General features: G+C 38.2%; 3 protein-coding genes across 7 annotated transcripts; 2 read left to right on the top strand and 1 right to left on the bottom strand.

Moving 5' to 3' along the window:
* Nucleotides 1-639: 639 nt before the first annotated feature.
* On the bottom strand, nucleotides 640-10472 carry cnot2 (CCR4-NOT transcription complex, subunit 2). 3 transcript variants are annotated; one of them, XM_055191602.2, is made up of 15 exons: nucleotides 10336-10472; nucleotides 9195-9314; nucleotides 7179-7251; nucleotides 6907-7054; nucleotides 6647-6826; nucleotides 6335-6411; nucleotides 5995-6120; nucleotides 5721-5845; nucleotides 4880-5000; nucleotides 4548-4704; nucleotides 3142-3203; nucleotides 3011-3060; nucleotides 2133-2233; nucleotides 1701-1851; nucleotides 640-1613 (listed from the first exon to the last, which is right to left on the bottom strand). In XM_055191602.2, exons 2-15 carry the CDS (start codon nucleotides 9300-9302, stop codon nucleotides 1527-1529), a joined length of 1566 nt encoding a protein of 521 aa, XP_055047577.2. In that variant the 5' UTR covers nucleotides 9303-9314; nucleotides 10336-10472; the 3' UTR covers nucleotides 640-1526. The 3 variants fall into 3 exon arrangements, with proteins under 3 accessions (XP_055047577.2, XP_055047574.2, XP_055047575.2); XM_055191599.2 differs by lacking the exon at nucleotides 10336-10472 and adding an exon at nucleotides 10088-10214; XM_055191600.2 differs by lacking the exon at nucleotides 10336-10472 and adding an exon at nucleotides 10088-10112 and having other exon boundaries at nucleotides 1707-1851.
* Nucleotides 10473-12645: 2173 nt separating this feature from the next.
* lrrc10 (leucine rich repeat containing 10) lies at nucleotides 12646-14446 on the top strand. 2 transcript variants are annotated; one of them, XM_055191605.2, is made up of 2 exons: nucleotides 12646-13054; nucleotides 13351-14446. In XM_055191605.2, exon 2 carries the CDS (start codon nucleotides 13376-13378, stop codon nucleotides 14186-14188), a length of 813 nt encoding a protein of 270 aa, XP_055047580.1. In that variant the 5' UTR covers nucleotides 12646-13054; nucleotides 13351-13375; the 3' UTR covers nucleotides 14189-14446. The 2 variants fall into 2 exon arrangements, with proteins under 2 accessions (XP_055047580.1, XP_055047579.1); XM_055191604.2 differs by having other exon boundaries at nucleotides 12646-12979.
* Nucleotides 14447-15655: 1209 nt separating this feature from the next.
* fnbp4 (formin binding protein 4) lies at nucleotides 15656-23298 on the top strand. 2 transcript variants are annotated; one of them, XM_073868777.1, is made up of 17 exons: nucleotides 15656-15842; nucleotides 16430-16509; nucleotides 16687-16821; nucleotides 16930-17089; nucleotides 17192-17336; nucleotides 17715-17817; nucleotides 18149-18475; nucleotides 19214-19415; nucleotides 19514-19599; nucleotides 19678-19782; nucleotides 19877-20010; nucleotides 20861-21018; nucleotides 21102-21319; nucleotides 21404-21536; nucleotides 21756-21880; nucleotides 21979-22136; nucleotides 22330-23298. In XM_073868777.1, the coding sequence occupies exons 1-17, from the start codon at nucleotides 15722-15724 to the stop codon at nucleotides 22418-22420; spliced, it is 2481 nt and encodes an 826-aa protein (XP_073724878.1). In that variant the 5' UTR covers nucleotides 15656-15721; the 3' UTR covers nucleotides 22421-23298. The 2 variants fall into 2 exon arrangements, with proteins under 2 accessions (XP_073724878.1, XP_073724877.1); XM_073868776.1 differs by having other exon boundaries at nucleotides 15657-15842; nucleotides 21690-21880.
* The last annotated feature ends 1365 nt before the right edge of the window (nucleotides 23299-24663 follow it).

Raw genomic sequence — 24663 nt, forward strand, 5'->3', positions numbered from 1 at the left:
CTTATCTCAACTTTTAATATATCCCTATCTTTTCTCAATGCGTGCACTTTATCCCTGTACAGCGCGTCGTGAATGTCGTAGCCCCATTCATTCCTTAGGATCCAGAACAGGGATGAATTTAGAAGCCACCAAACACTTCCATGTTTTCCCTATTTAAAGACTGTTACATGAGGAGTTACAACATTATATTAAGTACGAAGTTGTGACTGCTGAGTTAGCGCCATATGCTAGTTAATGCTATATGTGTTAGTATTTAGGCTGAAGTTCTACTATTGACTTTTTAGCTACGTTTTGCAGGTTCATACTGAAAAAATGCAAACTTGCCACTCAGAAACGTCTATTAACAATCTCCAAATAATGAATTATTCCTCAAAATCTCAAGCCTTCCACGTTTCCTTTATTTGTTTCGTTGAATTGGTCTTAAGTGCACAGGTTTACAAACATGAATCCCTGTCTGGCAGCTCGACATACTGTTCACTAGTTTTTATTTTTTGTCTTTGTGTTTTTGCTTCTACCACATAATGCCATTTCTGTTCACCTCCTAAAAACGAGGTCAAGCATAGTTACTTCCAAAATAGACGTCATGTATATATATATATAGATACATCTATCTATATATATAATATATATACACATTCATACATACATATCTTTATTCATGTGATGTCAAAAAATTAAAAAAAATGTACACGTTTATTACAAAATCGTAACAAAGACTGAAAAGGGTTTGTATTCATTCTGGAACAATGTTTCTCGGGAATCTCACAACCGCCTGGTCCGGTTGTTCCCAACGACGGTCACTGAAACAGTCTGATTTGTGTTTTATTGATGCTAAGCAGAAAACGCCTCAACTCATGATGGGTAATGGATTAAAGGAATGTTTGGGGGGGAAGCCAAATGTAAACAAAAAGCAACCAAAGGAGAACTCCGCGATGGTTACGACGAGCGTCCATCCTTCCGAAAGACGACGACGACGACAGGAGAGTGTTTATCCCACATTAAAAAAAAGCAGAAAACGATTTTTGTGTTCTTTTATTACTAAATAGTGCAACAATGAACATTGCATTTTCTTTTGCCCTTGTGTATTCACATGTATTGGATTTGTCATCGTGTCTGTCCTGTTTGTAAGCACGGCGCTTCGGAAAACAAAGCGCTAGCTGCTTTTTATACCAATGAGAGTGTGTGTGCTGTACTGCAACTTTAGACTTTGGGCAAACACCAAACGGGGCTTCCCATCGGAGGAGAAACAAAACATTGACCCTGCTCGAAATGAAATGGAAGGAGAAAGAAAATAAGAGGGGAATTAAAAACAGAATGAAAATATATAGAAGTAGTTTTGTTTTTGGGCAGCACATAATTTGCAAGGCAGGGTCCCTCCCCCGGTTCTCAAGGTGGAGACCCTCACCCCCCCTCCCGCAGTCCTTGTCCAAACAGTTGAGGAATAAAACCAGGTTTGTAGTCGGGCAGGTCGTCTGGCTGTCTCTACCGATCGCTCTTGGAGCTTTCGGACGCTGATGGACTCGGATTCAGAAAGCCTGCTGGGCCGGATTGTAGTTGAAGGTGGTTGGCACGTGAGGCCGCTCCTCTAGCTTGTCGTATTCCAGATGAAACTCCTGCCAGATAAAAGGAAAACTTGTAGCTAAAATCGATATATACATATTTAAGCTTCAATAATGTGTGTTATAGAAGTAATTCTGTACCTTTACCTTTGCAACCTTCCTCCAGTTATGACAATCAAAGAAGTAGTATGTTCCTCTCTCATAAGTGTTGGTCTTTAGCGTGGGCTCCATGCCAGGTGCTCTTGTGATCCAAACCCTTTCTTCTTTATGGTACCGCCAGTCCCGGTTGAAGCTGAAATACAGCCACACCTCAATTTATCAATCTCAACCATTACCAACAAACATCTGTAAAACCATCAGTACCCTTTAGTTTTTAATTTGCTGTCACAACGTGCGTGATGATGTAATTTCCGTCATTAACAGTGTCTATGCAAATCTCTGCATGCAGTCTAATATTTGTTACCACCCTAATGTGTTTAGGTTTACTGCTATATCAAATAGGGTATGTGCATTGAATGCGACCATCCTGGCAAAAAAAATCAATGGACTTGATGTATCCGAAGTTGTACGTACAGCTCCACAGCAGCGAGGAGTTGTAAGAGGTCTCCTCCGTTCATGTAGTAGAGGTAGAACAGAAGATCTTCACCGTATCGTCCCAGTTTTATTGCAGCCAGCTGTATAGATGAAGATACTGAGGTCATTATAACTTCAAACTAGACCTGACACATATCTTTTACATCACTGAAATGACCCATAAGCATGCAATGTGTTAAAGGGACACTCCAATTTTTTTTTTAAATATGCTCACTTTCCAGCTCCCCTACAGTTAAACATTTGATTTTTATCGTTTTGTAAATTCATTCAGCTGATCTACGGGTCTGGCGGTACCACTTTTAGCATAGCTTAGCACAATCCATTGAATCGGATTAGACCATTAGCAGCGCACTCAAAAATGCCCAAAGAATTTCAATATTTTCAGCAGGCACTTTGATATTTCGCAGTGCCCGAAAATAGTCCCCTTGGTAACTTTCAATAGCAGAGGACTATTTTCGGGCACTGTGTTATATCATTGTGCCTCCTGCAGCCATGTTACAGCAGCAAAGTCCTTGATTATTACGCCAGAATGAGAGTATAGTCATAGCCATATCTGCCTAGAAAATAGCAACTTTTAATTTTCCGTCAGTCTTAGTACACGATGTAACTACAGAAGAGTCAAGTTTTAAATAGGAAAAACACTGAAATCCTTTGGACATTTTTTTGTACGATGCTAATGGTCTAATCAGATTCAATGGATTGTGCTAAGCTATACTAAAAGTGGTAGCGCCAAACCCGTAGATCAGCTGAATGGATTTCAAACCTGTACAAAACAAATGTTTAACTCTAGGGGAGCTAGAAAATTAGTATATTTTCAAAAAAAGTGGAGTGTCCCTTTAAGCGTCTTAAGACTTTACCTTATCTCTTATGTGAATGTTGGTTAGGTACTCTGAGGGAACATGGAAGTCTGAAAGAGAAATGTTACAATGATTACTGAAATGGCACCCATTACACTGATTACTAAATATACTAAATAACCAACACTTACCAATGTCTTGTGGTCGACATGGAGCAGAAGCCCACGGAGATGCAAACTTGGGATACAGATTCCTATAACGAGAAAATAAATTGTGTGTGACAATGTCATTTTCTTTGTGATTTAGAGTTTTCTACATAAAATCATCCTACATGTAAAGAACTTTGTGAAAATATAACCTTGAAATATTTAATATTGAATGAGTAAGATCATATATATATATATATATATATAATAATGTCATTGTGACTAACTATATAGTTTTAATACAGTGCTTAAAAGTGCCGTACTACATACTTGTTTATATGATTGCCATTTATCATTATGTCATTTTTATTAACAATAAGCCAGAAATCGGCCAATTGAGTTTAACCTATATTAAAAGGGATAGTTCACCCAAAAATGAAAATTGTGTCATCATTTACTCACCCTTATGTTGTTACAAACCTGTAAAAATTATTTTACTCGAAGTCAACGGAAATCGAGCAGGACCAAAAATTTTTACAGCTGATCGCTTTCAAAAAACTTCAGCGACAACGTCCCAAGGATGACAGCAGCAATGACAGTGTTCTTAATATGACAAAGTAAAGGGCATCGCACACCGGCCGCGCAGCGCCGCGCCGCTCTAAAAAAAAATCGAACACATTGTTTTCTATGAGTATATGCACACCGGCGCCGCCAGGTGGTGCCTGTCTGCGCCGCCCAGCTGTGACTCAGGAAGTTGTTCAAATCCCTGTCGCGCCACTCACATAGTTTAACATTAAATAACATCATATTTGTCCCAAATCATTAACGATTAACATTGGCTGCTAACGTATATTTTACATTTTGAAGTAGACGCCATCGGACGAAGCTCGCGCTATTTAATGTGCACTTCCTGTTTACAATACGTCCGAGTTGTCCTAAACGCGACTCGACGCTGCGCTGAGCTGCGCGGCCGGTGTGCGATCCCCTTAAGTGTTTGATTAATGCCTTTAATGTTTATTTTTTATCAGTGGAAACCACTAGTCAACTAAATTAATATAACACGGCAAAGATGAATGCACATTAATATAATATACGTTTTTATAATAAATCTTTGAAAATTAAATTCTGGATTTGAATTTTTTATGTGATTATAACCTAAAGATGCTACAGAAAATTTTACAGAAAATAGTCAGAATGGATTTATTGCCTTTGGAACCAAACTCTTCAAATACTACTATGGAGGGGTAAGTGGTGTTCAAAACCAGTTTGATTACAAACACTGCCCAAAATATTTTCCTTTGTGTTCAGAAAAACAAAAAACAGGTTTGTAGCAACATGAGGGTGAGTAAATAATAACACATTTTTCATTTTTGAGTAAACTATCCAGTTGAATCCCAGTGTATTCCTTTAAAAGAATGCAAAAATTTGGAAAACAAAAAAAAATTACTTACTCTGGAGAGTTTAGGTTGAGTCCTAGCGTTGTTAGGTCACTTCCTAAAGCTAGGTGAACCATCCCAGGGTCCGTCTCAGCTGCCCGGATGAATGTCAAGAGTCCGATCATTCCGAACTGATCCGTCACCATTCCTGAGGGAATGTTTGTTACCTTGCCTGTAAAAACAAAGAGAGGGAATGAATGTTAGGTTTAATAATTATAGAGTATCTAATAGCCCAATAAAACTTTCAGGGTAACACTGAAGATTTCAAATATTTGCACACTTGTCATTTAATAATTCAGATGTGTGCATAAACCAGATGACCGTTTAAGATACAATAGTGTACTCACCATCAGGCAACACCTGGATCCCTTTCTTTTGCTGGTTGTTATTCTGTGCTGATGATGTCTTATCGCCCGGGAACTTGGGTCCGTCAGTGCTTGAGCTGCCTTTGCCTGATGAGTTCAAGCTCTGTTGAACCAGAACAGTTTTGGTAAAGCTTACAGCACTGGAATGCTATCACTTAAAGAAACAGTTCACCCAAAAATGAAAATATAACATGAATTTATCATCATCAGGAAACACAAAACTAGGAGGCAAGCCAAAATGTAAGTGACTCTACATTCACGTGTTTCCAAATTTCTCCTCTTAAGGAGCGTACACACCAAAGCATTCACGCCAGCGTATGTTTTCAATTGAAGCCCCGCGCTTTTCAAAAAATGCATGCAGCTGCCGTTTATTTCCTGCACTGAGTGCCCAGAGTTGAAAAATGTTATTGTCACTTCTTACTCGGCCGTCCAATCACAGTGGATGAGGGGCGGGACAAATATCAACAAGCGATGCATCGTTCAAACTGATAAACAAAGCAGAAGTATCACAGCAACTAAATCGTTTAGCTGAAAAACTCGCCATCCGCCTGCCGTTTTCAGCCACTTTGGTGCACACGCTCCCTTACGGTGCATGGAAGAAAAATAATTGAAAGTGGTTTGAAATGACTTGAGGATTGTGTAAACAATGACAAAATGTAAATGTTTTGAGTGAATCATGCGTTCAAGGGCTGTAGCATCTATTTGAAACAAATCACAAAAGCTTTTCATAGCAGATCATCCTTACCCATACTGCAAAACTAAAAAATAAATGTTATTTATGCAATGTGTGTCTCATGAAAGATCAAACTCAGGCAATACTGACTGATTTGCTTTCATCCGTGCTCAACGTTGGGTCTTTGTAGTTGGGTCCGGGCAGAGCTGGGAAGTCTTCGTTGTGAATGGAGAAGTCCTGCGACTGTTCGTTCGATGGCTTTGTGACCATTCCGACTGCAGGAAGATACAAAAGATTATTGTGATGAAATGAACATAAAACCGCTGACCTTATCACGCATTCAAGCGGACGCGTGCTTAGTGGTAAAGACTGGGAGGGTTTATGTTTCACATAGGTGATGGGACTGTGTAAAATGAACTCTTACCATAAGGTGCCCTTCCAGACAGCGGATTATGCAACGGTGTTGGGTTGCCGTTTCCCTCTCTTCGACTTCTGTCTGCGAGTGCTGGGAATTCTGAGAGGTCTATTCCGGTCACATTTTCGCTCCCATCTGACAGGAGAAAAAAGTAAGGACTATTTTTTACAATTACACAAAATAAGCATCTTACTTTTCTAGTAACATTACACTCTTAACTGACTATATGGATACTGTCATCACTGTACAGTCAAAATAAATATTTGTGGGCCTACTCTATATACACAAACCTGTACCAAAGTAAACAGGCACATACTATAGTTTGCCAATCGCTCAATAAGGCGCTCACCTGTCCCGTTGAAGATGTTATTGGATAAGGAGTTCATTCCAAACCCCTGGCTCCGCCCCATTCCAAATCCTGACATACTACAACGACACACATGAGGATTTGACCCTTTTGTTAAGGTCAGTCTTATTAAGTCCTGATTGGCCTTTTCTTGGCCTAAGGTAAAGGTTAATTAAAATACAATGTATGTATCTCAGATGCCGCTTCTTGAAATAAATACAACTTAGACCCACCATGCTTTTAAAATAAACAATGACGATGACGGCATCCAAGTCTACCACAAATGTGCAAGGCTGTCCAACACTTAAAATGTACCTGTTGATGGTAAACGGCTGGCGTGCTGACTGCTGCTTGGGCATACAGATAATGCTTGGCGAGCTGCGGTTAGGGCTGCCCAGGCCCGAGCTGCCCATACTGTTGGTCCTGCCGCTCATGCCCATGCCCTGCCCTACCTGCGAGCTCATCATGTTTCTGGTGTTCATGGGCAGGATGCCCCTGTGGAGCATCAAAGAGAGTCGTGACTTGGCATCAAAGATCACTGTGACATCATGATGCCAGCAGAGAGGATGGCATACCTGTTCGGCGAAGGTGGCGTGTGGAGGGACATTGTTGGGACGCCTGTTGTTGGGGTGCTATGGCTCGGTAGCTGAGTGCTTTGTGTTAAGTTCCGGTTCAGTTGAGGATTGTTATTACTCATGCCCCTTATTGAGAAACCTAGTGTATCTGCAAACATAACAGAAAAAAGCGGATCAGACAGGTCAACTTTAGTTTCGTTTCATTTTGAAGAGCACGAGCCATTTATACTAGAACCCTACATAGGTCTACGTTAGCGTAGACTTTAACTCACTTTGAGGTCCATACAAACTTGCACCAAGCTGTGACAATTGACCTGACGATGACGGTGAAGGAGATGTCAGCATCTGTAAAATTCAGAAATGTTACAACAATCTTTGTATTACATCTTATTTCTTAATAAAATCTGAAACAAAGACGACATGAACCCTGTAATCCTGATATACTACTAGACACCTACAGCACTTCACAAGTTGCATTAATACTTTTTTTTCCTTGTGTCTCCCCCACCCCGCATACATGTGACCCTGGACCACAAAACCAGTCATAAGTAGCATGAGTATATTTGTAGCAATAGCTAAAAATGCATAGTGTGGGTCAAATGTATTTTTTATGCAAATAATCATTAGGATATTAAATAAAGATCATGTTCCATGAAGGTATATGAAAAAATGTATTTATCATTAGTAATATGTGTTGCCTAATGCTAAATAAGTACACACCAAACGCGGGGCATCACGTAGTTTCATCTTGTGCAAAGACGTGTTTGAGGCAAATAGCGCGTGTTTTCGCGACAAACGTGCCGCCCATATCGTGTCATTCGCATCGCCCCCGCGAGGACGCGTCTGATCACGTCTTTGCATTGAATTGTATGTAATCTACTTGCACAAATCGTTGAGTGTAAACGCACAGTAAGACTTCATTTGAACAACCTTAAAAGTGACTTTCTCAATATAAGCCAAATATTGTAATTCCTAACAAACCATACATCAATGGAAAGCTTATTTATTCCACTTTCAGATTATGTATACATCTTAATTTTTAAAAAATTGACCCGTATGAATGGTTTTGAGGTCGAGGGTGACATATAGGACAATCTAAGCCACCAACCCTCCAGCAAATATATTTATATTTTATACCTGAGGGTTGCAATCCTCAGTTTGTAAATATATTATAGAAATTACTATTCAATATTTTAAGTAAAAATATTGCTTTGTAAGCATATGATTTTTGTAAAACCTAAAATATTTTTATATTCAATTATTTTATGCATCTTTATTTAATTTTAAAGCATATCAGATCACGCACCCCCTTTGGAACCACTGCTTTAGATCTTGTTTTAGTATTGTTTGGGGTGCACATTCATGTTATTTTCAACTAATGTAGCAGCAGGTCTTTTAATAAGTGAAAACTCAAAAGTTGCCAATTCTCAGTGTGGTCAAATACAGTTCAATGAGAAAACTTAAGTTAACCCCGAGTGAGTCAAAACGAGTCTTGCATATCTACTTTCTCATGCATGGGTCTCTCCTAAATGTCTGGCAATGTATTGAATAATGATAAATGTATTGAAAAGTGTTACATTGTTTATTTGACACAATGAGGAGTGTTAAACATCCACAAAAGATGTGAAATCCATGAATCAACCTCTCATTGTATTAAATTCAACAACTTATACAGGAAGAGTTTACAATGCTCATGTTTTATAAATAAAGCTTAAAGGGATAGTTCACCCAAAAATGAAAATAATGTTATTAATGACACACCCTCATGTCATTCCAGACTCGTAAAACTCCGTTCATTTTCGGAACACAGTATAAGATGTTTTATATTTAGTATGAGAAATTGTTGATCCTTCATTGAAAATCTAAGTACGGTATATACTGTACAGTGTCCATGTCCACAAAGGTAATAAAAACATCATCAAAGTAGTCCATGTGACATCAGTGGGTCAGCTATTGGTGTTGAAGCATCAATAATAAACCCCTGTCCAAAAATAAAAAAAATTACGACTTTATTCAGCATTGTCTTCTCTTTCGCGTCTGTTGTGAAGCGCATACGCGAGACTAAAGTCACGTGACATGGACAGTATACCGTATGTAGCTTCCCAATGAAGGGTCAGCAAGCCCTCGGGCTAAATACAAAACATCTCAAACTGTGCTCCGAAGACGAACGGAGGTTTACGAGTTCGGAACGACATGAGGGTGAGTCATTAATGACATTATTTTCATTTTTGGGTGAACTATCCCTTTAACGAATGCAACTTTCAATATCAACAAGTGACAGTTCTTACGTCTTTCTCCGGTCGAAACATCGACGGCTGGGGATAATACATGCTGGGGTCATCTGGGTAGTCACTGTCGACCCCCTCAACAAACTTCTTTCTAGTTGCACTGAACATTCCGTTTGTCACCTGTAAAAAAGACAAAATGTCAGTATAATGTTTTATAATGTCAGTGATATTTCATATCTGAACCTATTACAATGCTACAAAATTATAACCTGTTATCGTATGCACACATCTAATGATGCTACTATGTATATGCACACTACACAATAAGAGTGATTGTTTTTAAAGATTATTAAAAAGATACAAATAACATTATTTTAATGCAATTATGTTCATACGTCTAAATCTCGCAAATATACCCGTTAAACTTCAGCGATGTTTAACAAACAGTCTATTGCAGAACATATACTCTAATTGTTATGGCGATACGTTACCAAAACAAATCAGCGATTCAAAACACCAAATATTTACTGTTGGGTTAGAAAATAAACAAATTAAACTTTTTAAAATGACAAATGACAAACCAGATTAACAGACCAGCTAAACCAAAGCAGAAACACCAATTACTAGCCAGCTACTTTAACATACACGTACTTAAAATTTTCCTAACCTTATTATGAATATTAAAGCAGTTTCCGACACGTTATATTGTTACGAACCTACACATAGAGTTAAACAAGTGAACCAACTTGTGACAATTCGCGAAATGTTATCATTTTACGTTAGCTAGTTAGCTTTGCTTGTTAGCGGAGTAGCTGCTAATACAGAAATGAAATTATACGTTTTGAATAAAGATGTGAATGACAACCAAAACACACTGAACTGTTTACCATTCATTAGTTTAAATGTTTTAGCCCAGTAGCGAGTGTCTAGTCATAAACAACACATGTATTTACGTAGTTTAATGTTGAAGGCCTCTGTATCGGCTCTCTGTTTTTGTTAGCGCTTAACGCTAATCGGCTAACTGTGGCCTCAGAACAAAAACAGAAAGCACCAAAACCATGCAAACGTGTCGCTGCAGTCATGCAACCACTAAATATATCCTTGGACGTATGCATAAGGCTGCATTTGATCACTTGGTCTTGTATGTGCGATGTAAAGCCTGTTTGGTAATTTGTTTTTAGTGAAAATGAAATTGACTAACCGCATTAATTTACCCTCTCCTCGCAGATCCAAGATGGCTGTGTATCCTACTGACGAGAATGCTGGGGGAATAGCCTTTACCCTCTGACCTCCTGACCTTCGGTTTATTTTACACTGGACACATTGGATAGAAAACTGTGTTTTACACAGTCTATCTCAAATATCATGCTATCTGGATATGAGGGAGATTTTTAAGATGACTTATTGGGATGAAAGTGTTACACTCACGTGCAAAATGTAAGACTTGGTACAGCAATAGGAAGTTGTCATTTTTCTGTCAGTTTTCTTAAAGAAAGTATTGATATTTTGTAATTATGATACTTTGTAAATAAAGCAGGCTAAATGTTGGCCTACATTGTATTTGCAGTCACGTGCACGTGACAAATTGCTTTAACTTTGATCTGGAATTCATCATCTGTCAAAATAAGGGCAGAACAAGGGAAATTTCGATGACTTTGAACTAGGATGAACAGTTGCAATACATCAACTGTATTTATGTGTAAGCTATAATAGGCTACTTGAAACATCAATTGCCCTTTTTAGATTTTGTTCTTATTGCATGCTGACATCATGTCTGCTGAAATATCCGTCCTGGTAGACAGATGCTGTGCTGAGTCCACATAATCTGTTAAGTGATGAGGCAGGCAAATGCACATCTAAAACTCTTACATTGTATGTCTAACATCTGCAACCAAATGCATACTCTTACCTTTGAGGCCAAATGCTTACATGTGTATGTAGTAACTTGTAATATGCTGGGTAAGAATGTGCTAAATGTAATTTTGTGGGTGGGGCATTCCTATTATTGAAAGAATAAAACTGGAACATCTGTGAAGTGCACGATGAGTGATCAATATTTGTTTTCTTTTTGACAAGAGAATTTTTTCAGTCTCTGACCCTAACAGCAAAAACAAATGGAATGGATAGGTGACTCTTTAAACCTGGTGTTGGGTCAGTGACAAAAACGGTTTGACAAGATGAAAAATTCAAAAATCGTTTTTTTACTTGTTTTAAAAGCATGCATCAGGTTTATTTCAATGCACATAGTGTATTTATGTTAATTTTATGCAATAAAAATTTTAATTTGCACTATTTTTATGAAAGTTAAGACTGAATGGACCTGAAAATGTCAAATGGTGTAACCGCCAATTGCGCCAAAGAATGAGAAATATAAAATATTTTATCCACCTTGATGGCATGTAAGAGTAATAAAAAATCATTTTAAAATATAATTTTGTTAGTTTTTTTTAAATGTAATGTAAATTTAATGCGTTTTTGTAATATTTGTCCTGACACATGCTGAAAACAGCTCTGTTTTCGAAATAATCTTTGAAAAATTTTGTAAAATGTATGTAAAAAAAAAAATCATAGTACACTAAACTAGATGATTATATTTTATTCCCCATTTTTTAATTTTTTTTATGAATATATATATATATATATATATATTCATTAAAAAAAAAAAACTAGTTACACCAACTGACACAGACCGGTTACACCACATTGACATTTTTGCAATTATCCCCCAAATATTCTTTCAAAATGAAATAAAACCAGTAATTTTAGACTTGGTCCCCAAAAAAGAGAATGTATGCAAGTAATCTGCAAATTTATTTGGAAATTAAAACCATACGGACACAAAATATTGAACGTCACGTCATTGACCCTGTTTTAAACTACATTTACACATTTCGCAGACTTTTTTCAAAGCTATTTACAATTCATACATTTTATTATTATGTGTGTTCCCTGGGATCAAACCTATGACCTTAGTGTTGCTAATGCAATGCTTTGCCGGGTGAGCTACACTCTCAGAAATAAAGATAAAAAAATTGTCACTGGGACATACCCTTTCAAAAAGTACACCTTTGTAGCCAAAATGTGCATATTAGTACTTCAAAGGTACATATTGGCAGTTCAAAGATACATATTTGTACCTAAATTGTACATATTAGGGACCTTTTTTAAAGGGTACTGCCCCAGTGACAGCTTTGTACCTTTATTTTTGACAGTGTATATGAACTTTAACCATGCAGTTTCAAAGAATCTGTAATATAAATCTTTTTACATTTACATTACTCTTATTTACATTTATGCATTTGGCAGATGCTTTTATCCAAAGCTGCTTACAGTGCATTACAAGGTATAAATTTTAGCAGTATGTGTGTTTTCCAGGTTCAAACCCATGACCTTTTGCTCTGCTAACGCAATGCTCTACCTCTTGATGTGTATATGTGTCACTGTTTTTTATGAAAAAAAAAACATTTATTATATTTATTTTGCTTTATTTTCCATCCTGACTCTTGAAATTTCAACACCAACTACTGCTGCATGCCATGTTGTGTCGACCACTTCTCATGGTTGTCTATAACTGGGTTAGTCTTATCAATGGGGTGGTGCATTCAAGTGGCTTTAGTTAAGTAGAGGGTCCTGGCTAAGATAAAAGCACATACTGAATGTTTCCAAAATTCCTCTATCAAAGGACACCTTTAGACTTATCGCTACCCCTGGTCAGCTCAAACCTCCAGTGCTGGAGAAATCATTTAGTCGAGATGGGGAGGAGCAAGCTGCTTGTCATCTTTGGTGCTCTCAGCGGCTGGCAAGGCAGAGGTGTCAGCAGAACACAGGAGCATGAAACATCACGGGTACCTATTTTGTGCACTCTTGATTCTTTATAACAATATATGAATTGATGATAGATGAAGATTTACATTAGCCTGGTAAGTTTTTATATTGTCTTTTTATTACTACCTTATTAAAATTGAAAACTAATAGTACCGTTCATATAATTCAGTTTAAAAGGCATGCAATTGTATTAGATAATTCTGTCATTATTTGTTTACCCTCATTTTTTAGTACTGCTGATTATACAATGAAAGTAAATGGTGACCATTGCAATCAAGCAAGATTTAAATGTATATAATATTCGTACAGTTTCTGAATAAATGTTGAATAATGTTTCATTTTGGATTCATCCTAACAAACCACTCTGCTTCTCTTTTATGTCTCTGTGAAGAGACCATGAATGTGTATCAAGGAAGATGGGAAATGTTGTGCGTGGTGCTGTTGCCTTTGTCCCCTCAGAGAGATGTCAACGATATTTAGTAGGGGATTTGAAGGAAATGCCTTTTGATCGAACCCTGGACCTCAGCAGTCGTCAGTTACGTCGCTTTCCTATCCGAGCTTCTGCATTCAATGAATTAGTTAAACTTTATCTCAGTGACAACCATCTGAACAACCTGCCCCCAGAATTAAGAAACCTGCAAAAGCTACAGCTCCTAGCTTTGGACTTCAACTGTTTTGAGGAGTTCCCCCTGGTTGTCTGCAGTCTCATGCAGCTTAACATTCTCTATCTCGGTAATAACCGACTTTATGGACTTCCCAAACAGATCAGGCAACTCACAGAGCTTAAAACATTATGGCTAGAGACTAACTGCTTCACCAAGTTTCCTCGAGTAGTATGTGACCTTCCTAACATCAAGACCCTCCACTTGGGCTACAATCAGTTACGTAGCTTACCGCCAGAGCTCGGGCGACTGGAAGAGCTACGCAGCATCTGGTTAGCGGGCAACTTGCTTAATGAGTTCCCCCCTGTGCTACTGAAGATGCATTACCTAGAGGTGATTGATGTGGACCGAAACCGCATTCAATATTTTCCATCACTTGCCCATTTAAGAGGGTTGAAGCTTGTAATCTACGACCACAATCCTTGTGTTAATGCACCTGTGGTGGCTGAAGGTGTGAGACGGGTGGGCCGCTGGGCAGACAACTCTGATGATGAGGAAGGTGAGAGTGAAGGAATGACTGACAAAGCAGGCATGAAGGTGCAGGAACCACTGGAAGAGAATAAATGAAGATTCGGAAGATGCTAGTGAGAAAACAAAGCCTGAAAAGCAACAGATGTTATACTATGGTGTATTGAGAGCACCTGTTATTTTTTAATACTGCAGACTGGTCAAGGTGTTTGTGAAAATGACCTTGCTAATAAAGTAATAATAATTGCTCTACAAAAGTATAGTTTTACTACAAAATGGTGCTAAAATAGCACTAAAAGTGGTTCATTGGCTCGTAAACATAGGGGAACCATTTTTAGTGCTAAACAAAACCTATGTGGAACCATAAGTGGTGCTATAGTGATGCTTTAGCACCACTTATGGTTCTACAGAGGTGCTAAATAGGTGAACTGTATATATAGCGCTAAAAATGGTTCCCCTATGATTACGAGCTTTTAGTACTATTTAGCACCATTTTTTTAGAGTGTAGTAATAAAATAATGTTTTATAGTAGAATAGAAAATATATTTTTTAAAGTAAATGAAAAGGACAATCACATTTTTAGATCAATTAATTTTGGTTTGTATAAAACATAATTTTTTGTGTAAACTTTATGTTTATGGCACATTTCTATTGTTTTTAAAATTATAGCATTAAATATTTAAGTGAAACCAAATGTCTCTCTCTCTCTCTCTCTCTCTCTCTCTCTCTCTCTCTCTCTCTCTCTCTCTCTCTCTCTCTCTCTCTCAATTTTTTTTTCTTCAGTGAGGTCGACCATTATCAATGATAAATGGTAAAATTCTAACTATGTACCTCTGCTCATCAATAATGTAGGTTTCTTGTAACAGATTTGGGTCTCCATTTTGATTTAAGACTCTTAATAGGTTTTATTAATCCTGTGGTGCTGCTCTCTCATACTGTATGTAGTCAAACAGGTTCACTGCATCCACATATTAAAAATATAGAGAACTTGACATTGTTCTGCTGTGATTTATGTAAACATATTTATAACATGAAACAAACGAAGTCAAACAAAGTGACATAATAATAATAATAATAATAATAATAATAATAATAATAATAATAATAATAATAATAATAATAATAAAATGCTATCCTTAAATTTAGAAAATACTGTAAGCTCAATTGGAGCCTATGCAAATCAATTCACACACATTTAAAAATTTGGAAGAAGTTTTAATTTAACAATGCTTTACATTTTTATCCGTTTGTGTGTATTTATATGTTTTAGTATTTTTCTTATTTTATTATTTTCCTAGATCCTTAATACCAACTTATAGATTCTTGTTATTACGATGTTGTGTGTTTGTTGTTATTAACTGGCAATATTATAATTAAACACTAACGACAATAAACTACTAGAAATTTAACGTTACATGATACATAATTTCAAAATTGGTCTTTAATTTAAATAAATAAATTAACTTTAATTTTACAACACACGTTTCTGCATCCCGTGAATAAATATGTTTAGCTGTAAATAAAAGGGCAGAGGTTACATAAGGACTTTTATTTTGAAGGATGAGAAGTCAATCAGCCATTTGGAAGTGAAGCGCAGATCGGTAACACAGAGCTCTGGTTGAGGCAACAGCAATGGGGAAAAAGACTCGCGGAGGCACGGGCAGGAGAACCATATTACAGCTCTCACCACCCGGACCGAACCGCAGCGCTACGGGAGGAAGCAGAGAGGAAGGGCTCGGCTCTGGATCCGAAGGTGAGCGATAAGGAGATCAACGAATAACGTTAATTTACAACGTATTTTAAGTTCGTTCGTCGTATGAAACTGAAACATGGAGAAGACGAACCATTTTAAGGAAAACACGCTTGTCTAGCGAGTGCCAAACTAAGTTAACTCCGTGACCTAGCTGTCAATTTTGACATTTAACTGCTCATAATGTAAACGTGGAACTTCTAATACAACGTATAATATTGCAAATTATAGAAGTTGTGTTAACTTACAATGTGTCTGAGTTACGTTAAATAAATGCTTACCTTAGCTTTAGCTAGAGCTTACAGTTACCATGAAACGATAAATATGTGCGCTTTCGGCACTTTTTAAGGCTCTAATAGTAAGTGTAAATCCCGCATAAAGGTTTGACAGACACTAGTTTCATAAATTAAAGCGATGTGTTTATTATTTAAGGAATGTATAAGCTACATTCAGGGTTAGCATTGTTTAGCTTTAGACAAAGCGTTAGCCCGCATGCTAATCATCCGCATCACAACACAAATATCAGCTGAGCAGGAAAACTTGTTTGGCATGTTATGAAAACGTTATAAATGATCTGTCCTCTGTTTTAGACGAACCGGAGGGTAACACAGATGGACAGGGAATCCCGAAAGAAGTAAATATAGTTATGAAGGCACCAGCTGTGAAGGCCACACGTGAGTTTTGTCCATTTGTTGTCATTAAATAATAAATAGAGTGTGTAGATATTAAAGAACACTGTATTATACATTATGTATAACCTTGCTAAATATTAATTGTTTATTTCATGCATTATTATTTTAAATATGTGATTTGTCTTTGTATTGCTTATGTATTGTGTATTTGCTTTACACAGGGCTTGTCCTTGCTTGGAGCGTATGAAGATAGTGATGAAGAAGATGCTGGGGAGAGCCAAGCAACTGCCACAAAGGCAAAACACAACCAGTCTGCAGACATTGACAGCACACTTGCCAATTTTATGGCAGTAAGTAACACTTGTTTATATGTGTTTAACAACTTTGTACAATGTCTATTTATACATTGCAGCTTACCCTCAAATACAAATGCGCAATTGTTTTATATTCTTCTTCAGGAAATTGATGCTATTACCACACAGCCGAATGAATCCGAGACAGAAGTTAACGCTCCAGCACCAACTCCTCCTCGCCCAGAGCCTAAATTAGACCAGCAGACAGCTCAAAATGGACCAACACAAGAATTTCAGTACGATACACAGTACTCTCTTGCAGGAGGTGAGTTTTACAGTAGATTTGGGCTTAAAATGGTCAGTGTGATTGCTTTAATTATAATTCATAGAGATGCAGAACGAAGTTAATGCTTATTTCTTGCTGGAGCTGGGTTGGAGATGGGTGACTGGCAGGAGGTGTGGGATGAAAACACTGGCTGTTATTATTACTGGAACACCCAGACCAATGAAGTGGCCTGGGAACTCCCACATTACCTGGCCGACCAGATGCAGAGTCTTCAGTATGCGGGCAGGTGAGCATTGAACGAGGAAACTTGGTCCCAAAAGTTATTTGGACACTTGAGAAAGATCAAGTGTATAAATGTTGTTATATAACAAAAAACGTATAAGTGTTAAGTATTTAGACATTATTTTGGTTTCAAACATTAGTGTAACATGTCCACAGTTGATTTAAGGTACACCAGAGGTTATGCTATGTCAGCAATGAGAACATAAGGAACTAACTTCAGTGATCTACCATCCTGTTGATTCAATTCGATTGCAAAAAATCAACTTTGGAATAGATGCGATGAATTGCATACATTATACAGTGTGGCTCATGTGTCCAAATGGTTTTAAAGGTTTGCTTCACATCTTTAGCTGTCATCTAACATTTCATTTGTTTTTTACAGCTCATCTGTAAACGGCAATGGTGTGGCACTTCATAGTGGGGTATATACAGAACAGCAGCCTGTTGCAGTTGCCCCCATATCACAAAAAGAAACTAGAAAGAAGGTAAAAAACAACTTTTAAACATCCCTTAAAGGCAGTGTCCATGATCTCTGAAAGCCAATGTTGATATTTGAAATCACCCAAACAAACATGCCCCTAGCCCAATAGAATCTGGACCTTCTTTTGATAGACCCGCCCCACACATACGCAACCGATGTCGTTTAGTAGACACGCCCCTTACTGCTGATTGGCTACAAGTGTGTTTTGGTTGTTGGCCCAACTCCCTTTTCCAAAGCGTTTTTCGGATATCGTGCACTCCACCTTCAATTGCACATGATTAAAATACCACTACTATTTTTTTATTACACTATTTTGTGTCCTCTATCCAACTCAGGAGGTGATGGAGAATGTTGTCGCTTTGACCAGTGATGAAGAGGAGAGGCGAGGGGTGGCAGCTACTCTCCTTGCTCCTCTCATCCCAGATGAGGTGAAGGAGGCCGAAGAGAAATGGAGGAAGAAGGTGCTTGGCATGGAGGAGACTGTGGAGGCGACCCAGGATCTGGGAGGAGAAGAGACTCCACCTGTGGACTCTCCGGCTATTCGGGACACTGATAGCCAGAGTAACCTGCGCAGTAGGAATCAGTCTGCAGAATCTTCTGATAGGGAGGAGGAACCTGAAGAGGACACCATGGAACTGGAACTAGCACTAGAGAGGAAAAAAGCTGAGTTGCATCATAAGAAATGACTAATAAGTCATTTAATAAATGAAGCATTTGTCCCTCAGTAGGTTCAGGGTTCCCATGGGTCCTTGAAATTCTTGAAAGTTTGTGAATCTGGGAGAAAAATTCAAGGCTTTGGAAAGTTCTTGAAAATATACATACATTGATACAGGTCATTGAAAGTGCTTGAATCTATTTTATGCAAGAAGTTTTCTGGAAAAAAAATCCATATAATTCCCTGTGTAGTGTAGGATAATATCAGAAATTTTTTTGACTTTTTAAGCACACATGCTAAACTGTTCGCTTTAAATGCTTATATGTTCTGTATGCGAATGTTGATTCATACCAAAATGCTTATTTGCATAGTTGTGTTTGACACATGAAAACGTCTCGGGTTATGTATGTAACTGTTGTTCCCTGAGAAGGGAACAAGACGCTGCGTCTCCCTTGCCATACTTCCTGCGTCCCTGTAAAGGCGTCTTTGGCAATATTTCAGATAGCACTTACCCCTGGAGGCGTCACCGCAGTGATGCAGCGCAAGTTCCCTTGAAAGGGAACTGTAACAATGTATCTTAAAAGGTAACGCGATGTAACCTTGCTCTCACTTGAAATGTGTCCCCTCATTTAGTCCTTGAATTTGAGAGTACTGGACCTGTAAAGTCCTTGAAAGGTCCTTGAATTTAAAGTTAACTAAAGTTTGGGAACCCTGTAGGTTCAAATGTAATCCTTTATTTTTGCAGGCTGAGCTTCGTGCCTTAGAGGAAGGTGATGGCAGTGCTGGGGGTTCAAGCCCATGTTCTGAAACCAGTCAGGATGGGCCACGCAATTTACTTTTAAAGAAGAACAAATGGAAGACCTCTTTTCTCCGTGCTCCAAGTCCTGACTCAAACAGTCGGGGTTCAGACAAGGCAGGATGGGCCACACCTGAGCACTCAGACAATGGTAAAGATTATCAGTTTGTGTATCAGCTTGGTTCATTTCAGAGCAATGTATGATCTTGCAGTGCACAGATCAATAAACTGAACATTTTGTGTTTCAAGCACATTCCAAAACAGCTGAGAAGCAGCCGGAAGAAGAGGAAAAGGTTGTATCCAAAGCTCTTCAAAAGGAAGAGGAGGACCTTAAGGTATTTTGAGTTGTAGGTAAATTACAGAAATTTCAAAAAGACTTGAAAGCGTTTAAAGCTAATGCAATGACTCTTAAGTTTCAGATTGGAGAGCTTGCCAACACGCTAACCAGCAAAATGGAGTTTTTAGGAATTGACAAAAAAGCCATCTCAAACTTTCAGCTGCTGTTGCTGCAAACGGAGGTACGAAATTATGCACCTAAAGCTGTCTTACGCTAATGTTTAGAGCGTTCTTAGAGCATTTCTTTGTATTAAAAAACTGTATTTTTTCCTCCAGACCCGGATAGCAGACTGGCGAGAAGGCGCCCTGAATGGAAACTACCTCCGGCGCAGGCTGCAGGAAGCCGCAGAGCACATAAAACATTATGAACTTAACGCCGCTCCTAAAGGCTGGTCCTGCCACTGGGACAGGTACGCGCTCCTTACCTTTCACATCCTTATCACTCCCCCCCCTAAAACATGTGACGATTGCCCACACTGCCTCCACTACTTGACAAACGCGTGACTGTTTTGCGCTTGGTTGTATAACTGGGGAGTGTTTACGGGAATGGATAAAGACAGATGGTTGTGGTAAACAATAAGGGAGCGTCCCTAAAGTGCCAGCCTGACCACCAAACCAAGCCCCAAAGATATTGGGCCGCGTCTTCTCCCCACTAATCAGTCAAAAGGGGTTCAGTAGCTCTTAGGAAGGTGGTTGCGCGTGCGACAGCTTTGAACTTTACAGGACTGCCCCAAAATGATGGGAGAAATGAGTGACTACATGGAAGCTGCGTGTCACACAAGCATCATTAAAGGAAGACGATGCCTTGCCCTCGGAGCCTGAAGGTCAGACCAATCTATTTCATTGATTTACCTGATTTCTTTTCCTTGCACTTGATTGCTAAATAAAGATGTTATCTTTCACCCTTTGTTGAAGATGCCTGCTTTAAGGCATCTAGTTGGAAAGGTTATGTCACTGTCAATGTGAGTATTGCCATGACAACTGAGTTTGAATATGTTGATATGTTGGTTTTCAGGATTGACTTGGAGCTTTTTTGTTTTTGTTTGTTTGTTTGTAAGAAAACAAGGTGGGTTCATTATTAGTGCACCCATTTTAATCTGGCTCTTCATCTGGGCTGCCAATGAAGCCTAGTTCAACAATCCCTAATTAGGGAACTAGAGCCCCCTTCCCTTTAACTCTCCAGGGGTCTCACGACCTTACAATCAGTCGAAAGGAAAAGATTTTAAGATGTTTCTGTGTGTTTGTTTTCTCCACTTCTAGAGAGCACAGGCGATACTTCTATATGAACGAGCAGACCAATGCTTCCCAGTGGGAGTTTCCAGTTGTGGAAGAAGAGGATGCCAAGCCACCCTTGCCTCCCACAGCTGTATCTGGAGATCCCAGCCAACCATCTTTAGAAGCCACTAGTGGTATCGCAGGTTTGTCTCCTGATGAACAGATAAAGGAATGGTTCACCCAAAAATGTAAATACTTATTTACTGACTCGTCCTTTCTTTAACAGACATGCAGTCTTGTTGGTCAGTTGCCCAGCCACCACTGCCTCCGCTTCCTCCAGAGGACCCACCACCTCCGCCAACACAACCACCACCACCCCCTCCTCCACCTGAATCTCCTCCTCCACCCCCTCCACCACCCCTCAGTGATGACGGAGAGATCGAGGAAGTGGAGATGGAGGATGAGGAGTCAGAACCACCAGCTCCTGGAACGGAAGAATTTAAGGTAACTTTATGGGAATTTTGCTGATGGAGTTGAATAATAAAAGCTTTACTTTGCATTCTACCCAGTTTTGTTGTCTTTTCTTAGGCCGCCGAAGCTGCAGCTTTAGGGGTTATGGCTAAAGGTCAAAAACGTAAGGCCCCGGGTGTAAGCTCGCTCCCTAAAGCTGTGACCATCGGCAGCAGCCCCATTATCTACACTCATCCCACTCCCACAGCTGGTAAGAATAATAATAATGATTTGTACTTCGTTACTGTAACTTAACTTGTTGAATTTGCTTTAACAGTGCAAGACGTTGGTTCGATGCTTTTGGGTGTCATGTTGATAGTTTGTAAATGAACACTAAACTCATATTTTTTAAATTTTTTTACAGTCCCAATGTTAGTTGGAAATGCTTACTGGGGGATGACTGCTGCAATTTTACCGCCTTTACCTACAGAGACCATAAGTCCACCAATGCCCGTCCTACCTCCCCAGCCACCACCTCCTACTCCTCAGCCTCCCACCGCCATCGACCCAGGCAAAGTGCTTATAGAAAAAACAAAGAAGCCGAAGAAAGAAAAGGTAGGTATATGAGAAAAACATTTTGTTTTTCGGATGTGGATCTTCCAGTCAATCAAATTATAAGTATTTGAAAACGCTGTCTTTTCGTTTATTAAAAGACGAAGAAAAGCAAGACGAAAATGCCGTCTTTGGTTAAGAAGTGGCAGAGCATTCAAAAGGAGCTAGATGAGGAAGAGAAGTCGAGCTCCAGTGAGGAAGATCGAGATCAACTAAAAAGCCGGTATATTGAGGAATGGAAACAACAGCAACTTTCTACGTAAGTTTATTAATAAATTATATATAAATAAATTCTTTTTTTTAGCTGTGAAAATTGATTTTGGTTGTATAGTTGCTTATTAGATCAGATGGCAAAAAGTGCTATTCAAATAAAACTGAGAATTTACATTACCAGGATTACTGCGATAGCATTTGAGATAATATAATGACTGTACAAATGATTTTTTTTACAGGGGGATGGCTTCGAAAAACGCAAACTTTGAAGCACTGCCTGAAGACTGGAGGGAAAGGATTAAGAAAAGAAAGATGATGCAAACTTCATAACATCAATGTTGGAAACACTGAACATGAGCTTTCATCAGGGTGGACTGAACTGTGTTGTTTTTTGGTGTTGTGTCCAGGGTCACTAAGCTTAAGTATGGACTTAGTTGGACAAATTTGAATGAATGTTTCAATTTACATGGGCACATGTCTGTCAGAGCCTGTTTGAGGTAAACTGTCTGGTAAATTAAAATGCATCATCATCATCTTGTAAATAGAGATAAATCTTAGTTTATTGGTCATTGTAAACGTATTACATTAACAGCCTTTTTATAAAGACATGTTAAACCTGAAGGCATTTTATGTTTTATTTGTTTACTCCAATCACAAAACCTGTGCATTTATCTACAAAATGAAACAAAATAAATGTTTAAGGACTTTCCAATATTAAAGCATTTTGTGAAAGGTTAAGGGTGCAAAGAATGTCAAAAACTGCAACGTTAATGACACGTAACATTTCTGTCTGTACGCAGCTTATAATATTTTATAAACAATGTTTCGCAGTTTTTTTTTAGGTACAGAAGATCAATTTTGGGTCAGACCAATTAAACAATGTTAACGACAGTTTTAACCATTCTTCCAAAAAACATTTTTAAAAGTCATTGTGGCAACTTCATAGCACTTTAAAAATTACGCTTTACCTTATTATTTTATTACTTTTTCAAAGTGCGATAAAAGTTATGTTTGTATGTGCCAACTGTTTTCTTTTATGAATGATTCTGAACATTGGTCAGTATGTTTTACTGCACATTAATCTTGTAAATGTCTTAATTTTAAACTGAAAACCTTTTGATGTTCAGTGTAAATGCTGCCTGAATAGTGATGTAGGGCCATTTCAGTTTTTTACTGAACTGTGAAGACAATAAAATTTTTCAGAAATACTTTGTTAAAAGAACATATTTGGACATTGGTTGGCATAATTTTGTTAAACCCAAGTACTTTTGGGGCAAAAATCTTTTTAAACCCTTCAGACCCATTACCACTGGAATTGACATAAATATGCTTATCAACCAATCAAAATAAGGCACACTGATTAAACACTGAAAAAAGGTCTGAAGGGGTTAAGGAGCAAGTATTGTTATTTCTGTTAAAGTTGCCATGAAATCGGTGTAGCGATTGGCTTATTTTCTGCCTGGTGACGTATATACACGTGAAAGGGCTTCTGAAATGAAAAAAAAAAATTAAGGCCTGCACTTCAATTTGTCCATCGAGAACTGATTGGAAAGTTTGAAGTTGGATCATGTTGCTATTTGCTATTCACTGCAATATTTTACCGAACCCCGCACACCTGTTATAACGGTTGCCCAAACGGATTTTGTGAGTTGCCCGCTAAAACATTCTTTTAATAGCCTCAATTTATATTAGCTTGGCTTCTTTTATGTATGTTAACATTTAAAACAATGATAAAACATATCAACAAGGAAAATAAAATAAGTAAAAAAAAAAACGGTTTAAGTAGACTATATCTAAAAAGTAGCCCTCCAGATGTTTTATCCATTGTGGTAGCCCTTGCTCACAAAAAGGTTGGAGACCCCTGTGCTATACTATATGACCAGAAATAAAGCGAGATCGAGATTTGCGTTTTTGATTAAAGATTTTGAGGACACATGCATTTTTAAAAAATAATGAAGCTCAAAAATCATTTGTAAAAATACCACAATATTCAAAAAAACAAATGACAGTTTTCATTTCAATTTCATTACGACTTTAAGCCAGTGGTTCTCAAACTGGGGTCCGGGGGCCCCAGTTTTATGACATTTTATATAATACATTCATTTATCATGAATTCTGTGTAATTAAACCTAAAAAATACGGCTACTAACCAACAGCACTACTTTGTATAACTTAATATGTTTTGTTTAATTAAAATGTTACATTTTAGAAAACATTTAGTCATAAATTTCTTTGGGGGGCCGAGAGGGAATGCACCGCACCCAAGGGGGGCCGCACGCGGAAAAAATTTGAGAACCACTGCTTTAAGCAATATGATATATAAAAGTAGGCTATAGCTTAAAGTGTAAATATGGAGGAAGAAGAATTACGTCATCATTTACTCACCCTCAAGTTGTTACAAACATGTATAAAGGTCTTTGTTCCGCTGCTGAACACGAAGATGTTTTAAAAATGTTAATAACCAAACAGACTTGGGGCACCATTCACTTTTATAGTATTAATATTTTTTTCTTCTATGGAAGTCAATGGTGCCCCTGATCTGCTTGCTTACAAACATTCTTCAAAATATCTTC

This window comes from Misgurnus anguillicaudatus, chromosome 6 (genome assembly GCF_027580225.2).
Source record: "Misgurnus anguillicaudatus chromosome 6, ASM2758022v2, whole genome shotgun sequence".
NCBI lineage: Eukaryota > Metazoa > Chordata > Actinopteri > Cypriniformes > Cobitidae > Misgurnus > Misgurnus anguillicaudatus.